At 37.3% G+C, this 12,478-nt stretch overlaps 1 protein-coding gene across 2 annotated transcripts; it reads left to right on the forward strand.

Annotated features, from left to right (window-relative positions):
- The first annotated feature begins 485 nt into the window (after positions 1-485).
- Positions 486-11,028, forward strand: elovl8a (ELOVL fatty acid elongase 8a). Of its 2 annotated transcripts, XM_047367275.1 has the most exons (8): positions 486-569; positions 4,355-4,421; positions 4,524-4,711; positions 4,884-4,964; positions 5,999-6,055; positions 6,691-6,805; positions 6,939-7,066; positions 7,906-11,028. In XM_047367275.1, exons 1-8 carry the CDS (start codon positions 564-566, stop codon positions 8,071-8,073), a joined length of 810 nt encoding a protein of 269 aa, XP_047223231.1. In that variant the 5' UTR covers positions 486-563; the 3' UTR covers positions 8,074-11,028. The 2 variants fall into 2 exon arrangements, with proteins under 2 accessions (XP_047223231.1, XP_047223232.1); XM_047367276.1 differs by lacking the exon at positions 5,999-6,055.
- Positions 11,029-12,478: the final 1,450 nt, after the last annotated feature.

Consider the following 12,478-nt stretch of genomic DNA (forward strand, 5'->3'; position numbering starts at 1 on the left):
ACCTGGTGGTGAGTTGGATCCGCTGGAGGAGGAGAAAGCCAGACAGACTTGGCAGGCCCAAGCGCATAGTGAGGGTCTGCTGGGAACGCCTGGCGGAGCCCTCGGCCAGGGATGTATTCAACTCCCACCTCCGGGAGAGCTTCGACCAGATCCCGGGGGATGTTGGAGACATAGAGTCCGAGTGTGTGTCTGCTGGAGAGCAGAGTGGCTTTAAAAGAAACATGTAGTCCGAAGCCCTGGAGTTAGAGGTAACATTAATAACAAGAAATATAATAATAATAATAAACTCCATTTATATGAGTATCTCAAAGTGCTACAAAACAACAGTAAAAAATGTAAAAACATGAAAATACAAAAACCTACAGTTAAACGATGAAATATAATTAACTTCCGCCAACACAGCCTCCCTGACCACCAAATCCACAAACACATATAAACACAGACACACCGCAGAGATAGGTTGATTACCTCAGAGCAGCTTAAGTCTTAGCTGAGATGCAACGCGTTGTGACGCAGGATAAAAACAAGCGGACATTTAGAATACACCCTGATAGACCATCAAAATGACGGTAAAGTAACAACTTAATAATTTTTGACAGAGATCATGCCTTAACTCTACTCAGCTGTTTTAACAGGGGATTCCTTTTACATGTTGCTAATTGTTTTGTTTAACAGACGATGACACAGAAGCTGAAGTAACAGCTTGCAGGACTCTACACGTCAGTGCATTAGGAATCAATGCTTTATCTGGTGCAGGGTTGGGCGCAACTTCAGCCACTTTTGCAGCCACTGAGTGAGAGGCAGAGCACATTATGGGAAAGCTGACTGCTCATAGACCTTTTTTGACATAAATGTTTAAAGTATTAGCTACTAATCATGCTATTATTCTAAATAATATGAAAGCCAGTTTGTAAGCAGTTTGTGGGAGTTAAACGCTGGCAGGGAATTTTCAGTAAATCCTTGGCAGACTACAGGTGAGGCTTAACTGCTTAGCTTTGTCTAAACAGCATTTTCCGTCAGGTCATACAGTTCATGCTGCCGCAAGTTCAGCTATGGTGGACAGAAAAAACAGACCACTTTTTATTTTAATCACTGTGGTATAAGACTATACAGAAACTGCTGTATAAACTGGTAGATTTGTTGAGTAAGACACAGTTGAAGCCAAATATTTACATAAATTGTAAAAAAACACCATTGACCATGGGCCTCATGTAGGAAGAAAGCATTATTCAAAAAGCAACAAAAAGGCTTATTGCAGTTTTCAAATATACACAGGGACCAATACATATTGTGTGTTGTAATGAAAGTAAAATGGAATTGTCTGGCCATTGTTACATTTGGAGGAAAAAGAGGGAAGACTGCAAATCCTAAGAACACTGGAGTACGGGGGTGACAGCATCATAGTGTGTGGGCGAAATGCTGCAAGGGGAACTGGTATATCCCACAAGATAGATTGCATCATTAGGAAAGAACATTATGTGGGAACAATGAATTGATCTCAATATATCAGAAAGGAAGATAAAGCTTGGACACAAATGGATCTTTCAATGACCCAAAGTTTCCATCCGTCCGTCCATCCGTCCGTCCGTCCATCCATCCGTGTCCAAGCTTTATCTTCCTTTCTAAAGTACTGAGCTGCTGCTTCCTTTCAGGGTCAGGGAAGGCTGGTGCCTACCTCCAGCGGTAATTGGGCGAGAGGCAGGCAGACCCTGGACAGGTCAACTGTTTCCATCACAGGGCAAAAGAGAGACACACAGGACAAACAACAATGCATGCACACACTCATACCTACGGGCAATTTATAGAGAGCAATAAACCTGACATGCATGTTTTTGAACTGTGGGAGGAAGCTGGACTACCCAGATAGAACCCATGTATGCACTGGGAGAACAATGAAACTCCATGCAGAAAGACCGCAGGCGGAAAATTGAACCAAGGACCTTTTTGCTTTTTGGCAACAGTACTAAGAACTGTGCCACCATGCAGTTCTGACCCAAAGCTGTCCTTGCCAAATTAGTTTTTGGAAAAACCCTGATCTCAATCTCACAGAAAATGTTTTTGGCAGAGCTAAAAAGGTGTGTGTAAGCAAGACAACTGTCAGGAGACATGGGCCAAAATTCCAGGAAACTATTCTGAGAAACTGATGGAAGGTCACCCAAATATATTTAACTCAAGTCAGACTGTTTAAAAACTCAATTCTATCAAATACTACCAAAATGTCATTTATGAATTTAAATAAATTCTAAGCAATTATGTTTCAGATTATTCTGGCATTTAAAAATATAAATACTTTGGTAAAACTATCTGACTGAGTGGCTTAGTCTGATTTAATGCCAGAAAAAAAATGGTTTTACATCTATATAAAGTCTATATAAATATCATCTTTATCATTTATCATTCTTTAAGTGAAACATGTACTAACTTGAGGATGGGTTTATTATCTGAGGTTGCTAAATTATGTAAACAAGTGGAAAGCAAAAGGAGAAAGAAGAGGAAGGCATTAATCTTGAAATGTATTTCACGTAATTAATATTGTGTGCTGAAATTTAAAACAACAGAAGAAACAGAAAAAAGTCTGCAACAAATAAAAGGCTAAAGCACAGAACTCTGAAAAAATAAATCAAATCCAAATTTTGTGAATTTTGGTTCCAACACTAGATGGCAGCACTATTACACCACACTCACCTCTGAAGGTTCATCGCCCTGTCATCAACATCAGGCAGTCATTTATGAAGAGGATTATTAGTTATTAACCATCATCAGGAGATACGTTTGGATTAGTCAAAATAATGTGCAGATTAAAATCCAGATCATCACCTGGTGGCTTAATCAAGTTTGCAGTAGGAGGTTCTTCCTTGATAGAACCAAAGAGCAGGGTACAATGCAGGAAGATATTGGGGTTTGAAACTCTATTTTCAAAAATACATTAATTTGTCACATTAATTAATCACATGTCCTGCTAAGCACAGAAGATAAATGAATTGTGTCAACCGAAAACCAAGATGGCTCTATGACATCAATAGAAGCATCTAAGATGTTTAGAAACTCCTAGAATTTCTCAAATATTTACCGTCTAAGAAGCTTGCCCCACGCTAATAAGCCTCCTTTAAGACCATTACAATCATCATATCTGCAAAAACTCTGTAAAGGCTGCACTGGGCTGGAATCCCAAGTAATTGACCATTTAAATCATATTTAAAGGAATGGTGAAACACTAAACAGGTTTGCCAACACTAACTATTGTTGCATCAAGGGTCATAGTCATTTTCATTTGAGGTTTTACTTTTTTAAGGCTCTTTTAAAAGGACAATTCATTGACTATTTATAGTGTTACCTGTAATAATTTGATTAAATAAATACAAAATTAAAATGTTCTTGTCATTTTGAACTGGATTTAGTTTTAAATATACTGCTCAAAAAAATAAAGGGAACACTTAAACAACACAATAAAACTCCAAGTAAATCAAACTTCTGTGAAATCAAACTGTCCACTTAGGAAGCAACACTGATTGACAATCAATTTCACTGCTGTTGTTCAAATGGAATAGACAACAGGGGGAAATCTTTGGCGATTAGCAAGAAACACACTCAATAAAGGAGTGGTTCTGCAGGTGGGGACCACAGACCACTTCTCAGTACCTATGCTTTCTGGCTGATGTTTTGGTCACTTTTGAATGTTGGTGGTACTTTCACACTCGTGGTAGCATGAGACGGACTCTACAACCCACACAAGTGGCTCAGGTAGTGCAGCTCATCCAGGATGGCACATCAATGCGAGCTGTGGCAAGAAGGTTTGCTGTGTCTGTCAGCGTAGTGTCCAGAGCCTGGAGGCGCTACCAGGAGACAGGCCAGTACACCAGGAGATGTGGAGGAGGGCATAGGAGGGCAAAAAGCCAGCAGCAGGACCGTTACCTCCACCTTTGTGCAAGGAGGAACAGGAGGAGCACTTCCAGAGCCCTGCAAAATGATCTCCAGCAGGCCACAAATATGCATGTGTCTGCACAAACGGTTAGAAACAGACTAACATAAAGTATCACTGATAGTTGTTCTGTAAACAGATTCTTCTGCTTGAGCTATGGATCTATTCAGCTCATCCAGTGCTGACTCCGGGTCATAGGGTGCTACACCTCCAGAGGTCACCAGAGTGATTGTTATGAATGAATTATTAGAAATGCATAATATAAGTGCACCTGTAGTTTCTAGTCATCTAAACATTGATTGTTATGTTTCCATTTCTGTGAATGAGAAACTTATTTCACTTGCTATTTCTTGAGTTGTGCCTTCTTCGATTTAAGGTCTGAGGCTCAGTTTGGCAATTAAAAAACGATGTATTATGCTCATGTGTCCATTTCAGGGTTGCAATGTTGTCACCAAGTGGCAGAAACTCCAGTTATTCTACCAAGACATTCTGGAAAACGGAGGTAAGACATTATTTTTTGCTCATTACTGTATAGAATTCTGAATCATTTTGCAGTATTTGTTGTGGTATAACTTCCACTTTCTTATTTTATTTCACCGAACAGACAAAAGGACAGACAGTTGGCTCCTGGTCTACTCCCCTGTGCCAATTACCTGTATATTCTTGTGCTACCTGATCATTATATGGGTGGGCCCAAAGTTGATGGCAAACAGGCAGCCCGTTAACCTCAAACCTCTCCTGATTGTTTATAATTTTGCCATGGTCTGCCTGTCTGCCTACATGTTCTATGAGGTAAACTCTGCACAGAAATGAAGGAATTTAACTAGGATTTGAAATCTATTTATAGGGCTTTATTTGATATTAATGTTTAAAGAACCCACAAGAAGGTTGACATATAAAATTAAGGTAGCACAAGAGCCTAATTATTTACATGTAATATGTTTTTTTTTTGCCATATTTCCAGTTCACAGCATCTGCTTGGTTGGCCAGATACAGTTTGCTGTGCCAGCCAGTTGACTACAGTAACAACCCATTGGCTCTAAGGGTAAATAAAAAAAAAATAATAATAATAATATATATATATATATATATATATATATATATATATATATATGTATATGTATATGTTGTTTGTATTTCAACAATTACATTTTATGGATTCAGCCTGAAGTTTGACTTTTTAGCTTGCTCTCTCTCTCTCTCTCTCCATATATATATATATATATATTTCTGGGCTTTAGTTACATCCATAGTAAGGCATTCTTTAAGCTCTAGGGTTTTATACATCAGGACATATAAAAACAGTTTAAAGATTTAAATTTAAAATCAAGAGGAGAAAAACACACGTTGTGCATTATTATTGATCATGAAAAGATGAAGCCAAACTGAAAACACTCACTTTTGTGCCTGCAAAAAAGTCCAAATCAACACCCCTCCCCCACCGTGCTTGACAGATTACATGAGTTTGGTTTTGCCGTGCATCATGTTCAGACCCTCTTTGCTTTCATCTGTCCAGTGGTTTTATGGTTCATTTAGCCATAACTTTACAAATGTGGGTCATGCTTCCTTACTCTCTTTTGAGAGCAGCGGTCTCAAACTGCTGTCCTCATTAATATTGTCTTTTGTTTTTTTACAATTTCCCTGAGGATTCCACAATCAGACTTTGGGGAAAATTTCTTGGAAGACATTTTCCACTTGTGAATAGTTTTTCTAACTATCGAACAATCCATACAAACTATCCTAGTTTGTGCCCTTCTTTCTTTTATTCATTCCTTTCCTTCCTTGTTGGTTATCTCCATTCTTTCTTTCCATGTGTCTTTTGTTCCATCCTTCCTTCCTTGTGCCCCTCCTTTTTCCTTTCCTTATGTGCTTTCATTCCTCCCTTCCTTTTTTAACTTCTTTTTTTTTCAGGTTTCATATTCAAATCTTGACTAAATCGCTCTAATTTAAAGACAGTTTAATTTGTTTTTTGACTGACAAAGTGACAAAGTAGTTCTTGTTTTATGAGAAGTAGTTGAACATTTTAATATAGTGCATGCCAAAATGATGTGTGTATGTGTCTTTGTGTACTTTGGACAGATGGCCAAAGTGTGCTGGTGGTTTTACTTCTCAAAAGTCATAGAGCTCAGTGACACTGTGAGTACAGAGGAAATTAGAAAACAGTGCTCAGTTTACTTCATGTAAAAGCTGCACAAACTAAACGCTGGACTCTCAAATAAATTGAGCTCATATTCACGGTTGCCTACATCCACTGGTGCTGCAGTCAGATTAAATAGTGGTTATAGACATTTTCATACACAGAATTTTAACTTACAGGTACTGTGTATTTTTCTGAAAAATTTAAGATAGAGAAAGAGGGCCCTCCACTGGTCAAAACATACAAGCACATCATATCTGGACCAACAACATTAGCATGTTTTATTTAGTTCAATGAGATTCTTTAATTGGATACTTGAGTCTGTCTGAATCATCTGCAGACGTATGTTTGGGAATGACGGAATATTACAATTTACAGTTTGATAAAGAGGAAAAGCTTCTTTTTAACGTGAAGAAACATCCATAAAAGGGAACTCTAGAAGGACAGTAGACATCTTTCTTCCTTAGATACTTCAATCAATGACTCTTAGCTCCTAAGGAACTCTCAGACAATTGTGCTGTACTAAACTGTGTAATGGGTTTGCATCTAAAAATATTAGCAGGCGTATATTATATTAATGACTGCAAATCCGTTGCTCTGTTTATGTTTCACTTATTGTGTTTGCGTGGTGCAGATATTTTTCATTCTGCGGAAGAAGAACAGTCAGCTGACGTTCCTTCATATCTATCATCATGCTACCATGATCTTTAACTGGTGGGCCGGAGTTAAATATGTAGCTGGGGGTCAGTGTGAGTACACCTCACTGTATGTCACAACATAAAAACAAATAAAACACGTGCTATTGATGTGTTTTAGCAGAATGCACCTCAACAGTATGCATAGGGTGATGATATATAACCCATCTTGTGTCTCTGTCTGTAGCTTTCCTTATTGGTCTGATCAACTCCTTGGTCCACATAGTAATGTATTTGTACTATGGGCTTGCCGCTCTAGGACCACACATGAATAAGTACCTGTGGTGGAAACGATACCTTACCTCCCTGCAGCTGGTAAGTATGGACCTCTGTATCAGAGAACATATAAAGACCACGTTTTACAGACAAGTTACTGACTGCATTACAAACTCTAAATGCTTTGTTGGGCAACAAAATAGTACCAGGTTTTCAAAATTAAGACCCAATTAGAGGTCGGAGACAGCCCATCATACTTTAACTGATCTATGGCAGAGGAAAAGTTGATCTTAAAACGGTGGGATTCGGTGAAGTTGTCATCAGTTATAGTTCCCTAGTGACTTTATAGAAAAGTAAATAAAATCCTCAGAGTTGTGAAAGGCTAACAGATAATCAGATGTCTGTGGGGCTCAATAAAATATGTGTGACTATTAAACATCCACATTTTGACAGGAGACTGTAGGGAATTTTGTCGGCCTACGTGTAAACATTTTCAGGGTTATTTTAAATTGATACAATTATTTAAATCTGGGATTTCATGTTAGGGGGGAAAAAAGCACACAAATCCATGTGAAAATCTGAAGAACTGTAAAAGAAATGATAAAATAGTTATCAGTAAGATTTTTTAGTAGAAAAAGATAAAGAAATTTTAACAGACAATACACAAAATTTTAAAAATCATGTTAACTTTAAATGTTATTTTTACATCAAATTTTTTTGAGGTCACAACTTTAGCTCACTTCTGTCTGATCTGCGTGTGATCACAATTATTATTAAGGTAAAGGTGCTTATATATGTATATATATATATATGTGCTGGATACAGATTAACTAGTTGACTATTAATCACCTGATCGAGTTTAATATAAATATATTTTTGTATTAATGATATCTACTATATATCCAAGTTATTTACTATTTTCTTGTTTCTGTGATCAGTTGCAGTTTTTCATAGTGACCATGCACACCACCTGCAACCTCTTTGCTGACTGCGACTTTCCTGACTCCATGAACGCGGTTGTGTTGACCTATTCTCTAAGCCTCATTGTTCTCTTCAGTAACTTTTACTACCAAAGCTACCTCACAAAGAAGACCAAAAGCATTTAGAGACACCGGGGATGTAAAAAATTATGAAATAAAGGAGAGAAAAAAAATGTTTTACACCTAGAGAACCTGTCAGAAGAGCCAAGGGCTGGCTGTAACAGCTAAGGAGCTAAGTTTGCCAGGACACAGACAGGATATTGCCATTGAGTTTTATGTTCTGTTGTACCACCCTGATGCTATATTTGTTATAAGGTAATGATCGACCATAGTGCAAATGGTTTACTAGCAAAGGTTCAATGCATTCAAATCCCTCATTGGACCTTCAGATTTTCAGGTTATGTACCTTGAATGAATATAAAATTTGATGCATTTAAACATATTAGGTCTATCTCTAAGTTCATCAACCCAGACTTTTAAGAACTGCATAACTAAGGCTTGCACTTGTATTTCTAATTCTGTTTTCACAATCACTATGGCAAAATTCTTTATTAGTCATTGGCTATATCCCCGTTGTTTAAATTGGCCTATGTATTTGAATATAATCATTTGTGAAATATTGATTAGAAAAAGTATTTGATATTTGTCGATAAAAAAATTGATTTTTATTCTAACAACTGGTTATTTCTGATTAGTTTGACCCTTTTTGCCTATTTTATTTTATTTTATTTTTTGAGTTTTAGACAGTTTTTTTTTTTTTTTTACATTTTAGGGTATTATTAGAAATATTCTTGTAATGGCAATTAAGTTTTGTTGAAAAACCATTAAAACTAGGGAAATCCAAAAAATTAATGTCTTCAGTTGTAGAGGTGAACATCTAGAAACATGTTGGAAAATTTACAAAATGTGGATTTTTTTTAAAACATTTTTGTTACAATACGACGAGTAGGGGACATGGGTCACAATAAATTTCAGTAGTCCCATCATGAAAAACAGCTGGATTGTCATAAAACTTTGTGCCTCTGCCTGCAGTACAGTTCAGAGGCTACTTTTGCAACAATGACAAATGTCCTCTGTGGCTTCTACACAAAAGTCACAATCTGTCTAAATCTTAACAAAACAAAACAAAAAAATACTCAATGTGAAAAATTTTTCCAACTTTTAATTTCAGAAACAACTTTCCAAAGTAACATCTTTTTTACCTTCTGTGGCATTTAATAATTCCCAAGATTCCTTCTGTGGAAGCCAAAGTCTTAGTCTAAATTCAAAATACCCAATGTACACAATTTCAGCATTGGATATGCTTGTTTAGGCAAACAAGTTGGGAAGAGCTAATGTCAGATTACAAGGAAGTGCGCCGGGAGGGGCATGGCCAGATGCCGCCTAGGTGGGCAGGGCTTGGAACCCTTTCATAACTGCTTACGCTTCTAGTTGTTTGTTGTGTTGCATAAGATTTATCTGGACTAATCACTCGACCATAACAGCTGCACTTTCAAGTTTTAAAAAATCTGAGAAAAGTTTCCAGAACCAAACTCAAGCATGGCTGCTGTGTAAAACAAGTCTTCAAAGGCTTAAATAATAAATTATGTTACAACTTCTCTCATGTTGCATCGTATTAAACAAGCTGGACAATTCTACTGTCTACACCTCAATACATGAGATTAAAACAAGAACGGATATATAAAAGAAAATAATGTCTTGATTAAAATACATCATTTAAATTAGACCTAATACTGGTTTTCTACTCGATTACTTTGAAAGCTAAAAATATTATATTGGCACTGTTTGTTGTATTATATTAATATAATATAGATTTTATTCCTCTGCTCTTTGCAGATATGTGACAAAGTGAGACAAAAAATATTATTCCAAAGTTCCCATGAACAAGAAACCATTATTATTGATGTATGATGGAATGTGCTTTAAAATTGTTATGAACCATTAACTAAAATGTTTAAAAGACCCAAAAATAACAATTTGCACGTGGGCTCAGGCACTGTGACTATTTTCTTGTGACAGTTATTGATACCTAGCTGCACTTGATAAAAATATTGGGCTAAGCATCTTCTTTCAATCAAGTACTTTCAACATAGAAGTTTTATTACATTTTAATGTGACAAATGTATATAAGTTCAAGTGGTCTGAATAAGTTTGCAGGTACTGTGCTGTGTATAAGGTACACAGATTGATTGTATAAATGAGAGGGAACCAAAGAAATGTAAATGCAGCACAAGATAACTAAGCCCCTATAGGGCTGTTTTCAGGTTTTCATATTTTATTTTTAATTCTAAGATCCAGGGGGGAAATACTAGAGGTTCTGTGATAAAGGGAAGAAATCAGAATCTAAAACAATTGAAGAAATTACAAGATCATCCCAATTTATGCATTAAAAGACAGGTCCCTAACCTTTGTCAAAAATTTTTAAGTCAAAAAATGCACATGCTGGTAATTAATAGATGGATAGACCAAAAGTTGTGGGGGTTCTCAGTTTTGATGCAATTACTTAATAAATTTTACGAGCTGATTTATCAAAACACTTTTATAGAAGAAGCTTAGAAGTTACTTTAAGACCTAGCAACAAGAATCCTGATGTATTGAGGATATTTTAAGCCCAAAATTTAGATAGTTAAAAATTTTACCTTTTAATACCTTGCAGAAACTCTGTCCATCTCCCAACCAGCCAGCAATTTACATATAGGACAGCAACCTCCAGCAAACTGGAAAAAGCAGTTCCTTTAAACCGAAAACAGTGAAAAAGGGAAATGACCAGCCCAGTGTCCTGAACTAAAGCCAATAGAAAACCTCTGGGAAATCCTGTGGAATAAAGACATGTCCAAGAAACCCTCTGGAGTGGCAAAGTCCTGTTGCCACACTCCAGATATACTGAAATCATTCAAAGCAATGGCCTGTGCACCTTCTACTAAATGTTGACTGTTTGAACCTTTCGTAAATGTACATTTGAATCATGTTTTCTTTGCTGAAGTGCCTTGATTACTTTGTAAAACACTTTTCTAAGTAGCGGGTGGAGCCACGACAAAACTTTCAAATGTTGAGCAATAAAGGTCAGATTATTTCTCAAAAGCTTGTGTATTCCTGAGTTTTTCTAAAATGTTGATCTCCAGTGTAAATTACAACAATGAAAACAATGAGGGAGAACATCACCATGTGAGCATTCGATTACGTTATTCACCTGTAAAGCTCCACATCACAGTTTGGCAACGTCTAAAATAACTCACTTGTGTAGTATTAGAAACCATATTTTGCTCCTGGCAAGTACTTAATCTAGCCTCCATCTTACCACAAGTGTGTTGTTACTAGCACACACACACACACACACCCACACAACTAACTGCCAGAGGCCCATTCAAAGCTTGATGTCCCTCAGCTTCACTACAGGCACAGCTCCAGGTTCATTACTGCTGAGTGCTGTTCTGCACAGGCATAACTGACTTTCTGGCTCACCATCACTTTGATCAGCTTATAATTTTGCTTCCAGATGATGAGGTTCATCTCGACTTCTTAGCAAGTTATGAAGCTTTTCACGCAATGTCAAGCTAGTAAGAGGTGTCAACCAATCATTAATGCTTTTTACTCACATGTGACACGCTTGAATAAGTTTTGATTGGCGTGCACGGTGATTAAAACTGTTTGAGTGTCGCTGTTCACAAAGTCATGAAAAGACTTAGAAGCCAAGCAACTGCTTTGTGATGAAGGTGCTTTAGTCTAATTTTTTTTTTTGCTGAATCTTGTTTGGGAATGACTTTGTGTCGGTCTCCTTGGAAACTGTGCCAGACGGTGTTTGGGCTGCGGTCAGCTCGAGGCACACTGTAATTAATAATCAGGTTAGAGGGAGAGGATATTGAAGTGCTTTTGCTAACCTCACAGCCGGTGAGATGGACAGAGATATACACACACACGCACACACACACACATACACACACAGCTGAGGCATAATTGTTGATAGTGAGAGAGCTTTGGGACAGGAGGCTGATAAGTGTGCTTGAAGGTGAGCTATGGGGTTGTTTCAAACAATGAAGGTTAACAAGAGGCTGCAGCAATCTTAGCGTGATAGGAGTGCTCTCATCTACAGGGAAACTGAGCGCTAATCAGCAAACTAGCCTGTAACTGTAATTAACAACCAAGAAGCTTTAACAACTCTACTCTTTGAGGAGGTATTTCACTATTTAAATCCTCAAGGACGAATCTTATTCTTTAAATATCAACAATCAGTCATTTTGTCATAAATGTTTGTCTCGTTGCTCCACAAGAGAAACCCCATCTGCTGGTGACACCAGTCCTATTTCCAGACAATGGGATGAACCCAGCACCACCTGTATCTGTGTTATCACTGCTTCATGGGGGATGTGCCATTTATTCTGACAGGCAGACAGGTTGATTTATGGCTTTTATTATTTGTTGTGGGATGGACAATCATAAGCATAAAGGGAATTGTTTCCAAAGGACACAGGGCCAAGGGATGTTCTGTGATTTGATTTGCATAAACCTGGTACTGTAAATGTTTGTTTGAGCA

Source organism: Girardinichthys multiradiatus, chromosome 6, assembly GCF_021462225.1.
Source record: "Girardinichthys multiradiatus isolate DD_20200921_A chromosome 6, DD_fGirMul_XY1, whole genome shotgun sequence".
Taxonomy (NCBI): Eukaryota; Metazoa; Chordata; class Actinopteri; order Cyprinodontiformes; family Goodeidae; genus Girardinichthys; species Girardinichthys multiradiatus.

Bases quoted from the DNA above. Each gene is read 5' to 3' on its own strand.
- elovl8a (XM_047367275.1), top strand. The intron at 4,965-5,998 runs GTAAATAAAAAA...TACTTTGGACAG, and splicing joins ACAACCCATTGGCTCTAAGG to ATGGCCAAAGTGTGCTGGTG. The intron at 7,067-7,905 runs GTAAGTATGGAC...TTCTGTGATCAG, and splicing joins ACCTTACCTCCCTGCAGCTG to TTGCAGTTTTTCATAGTGAC.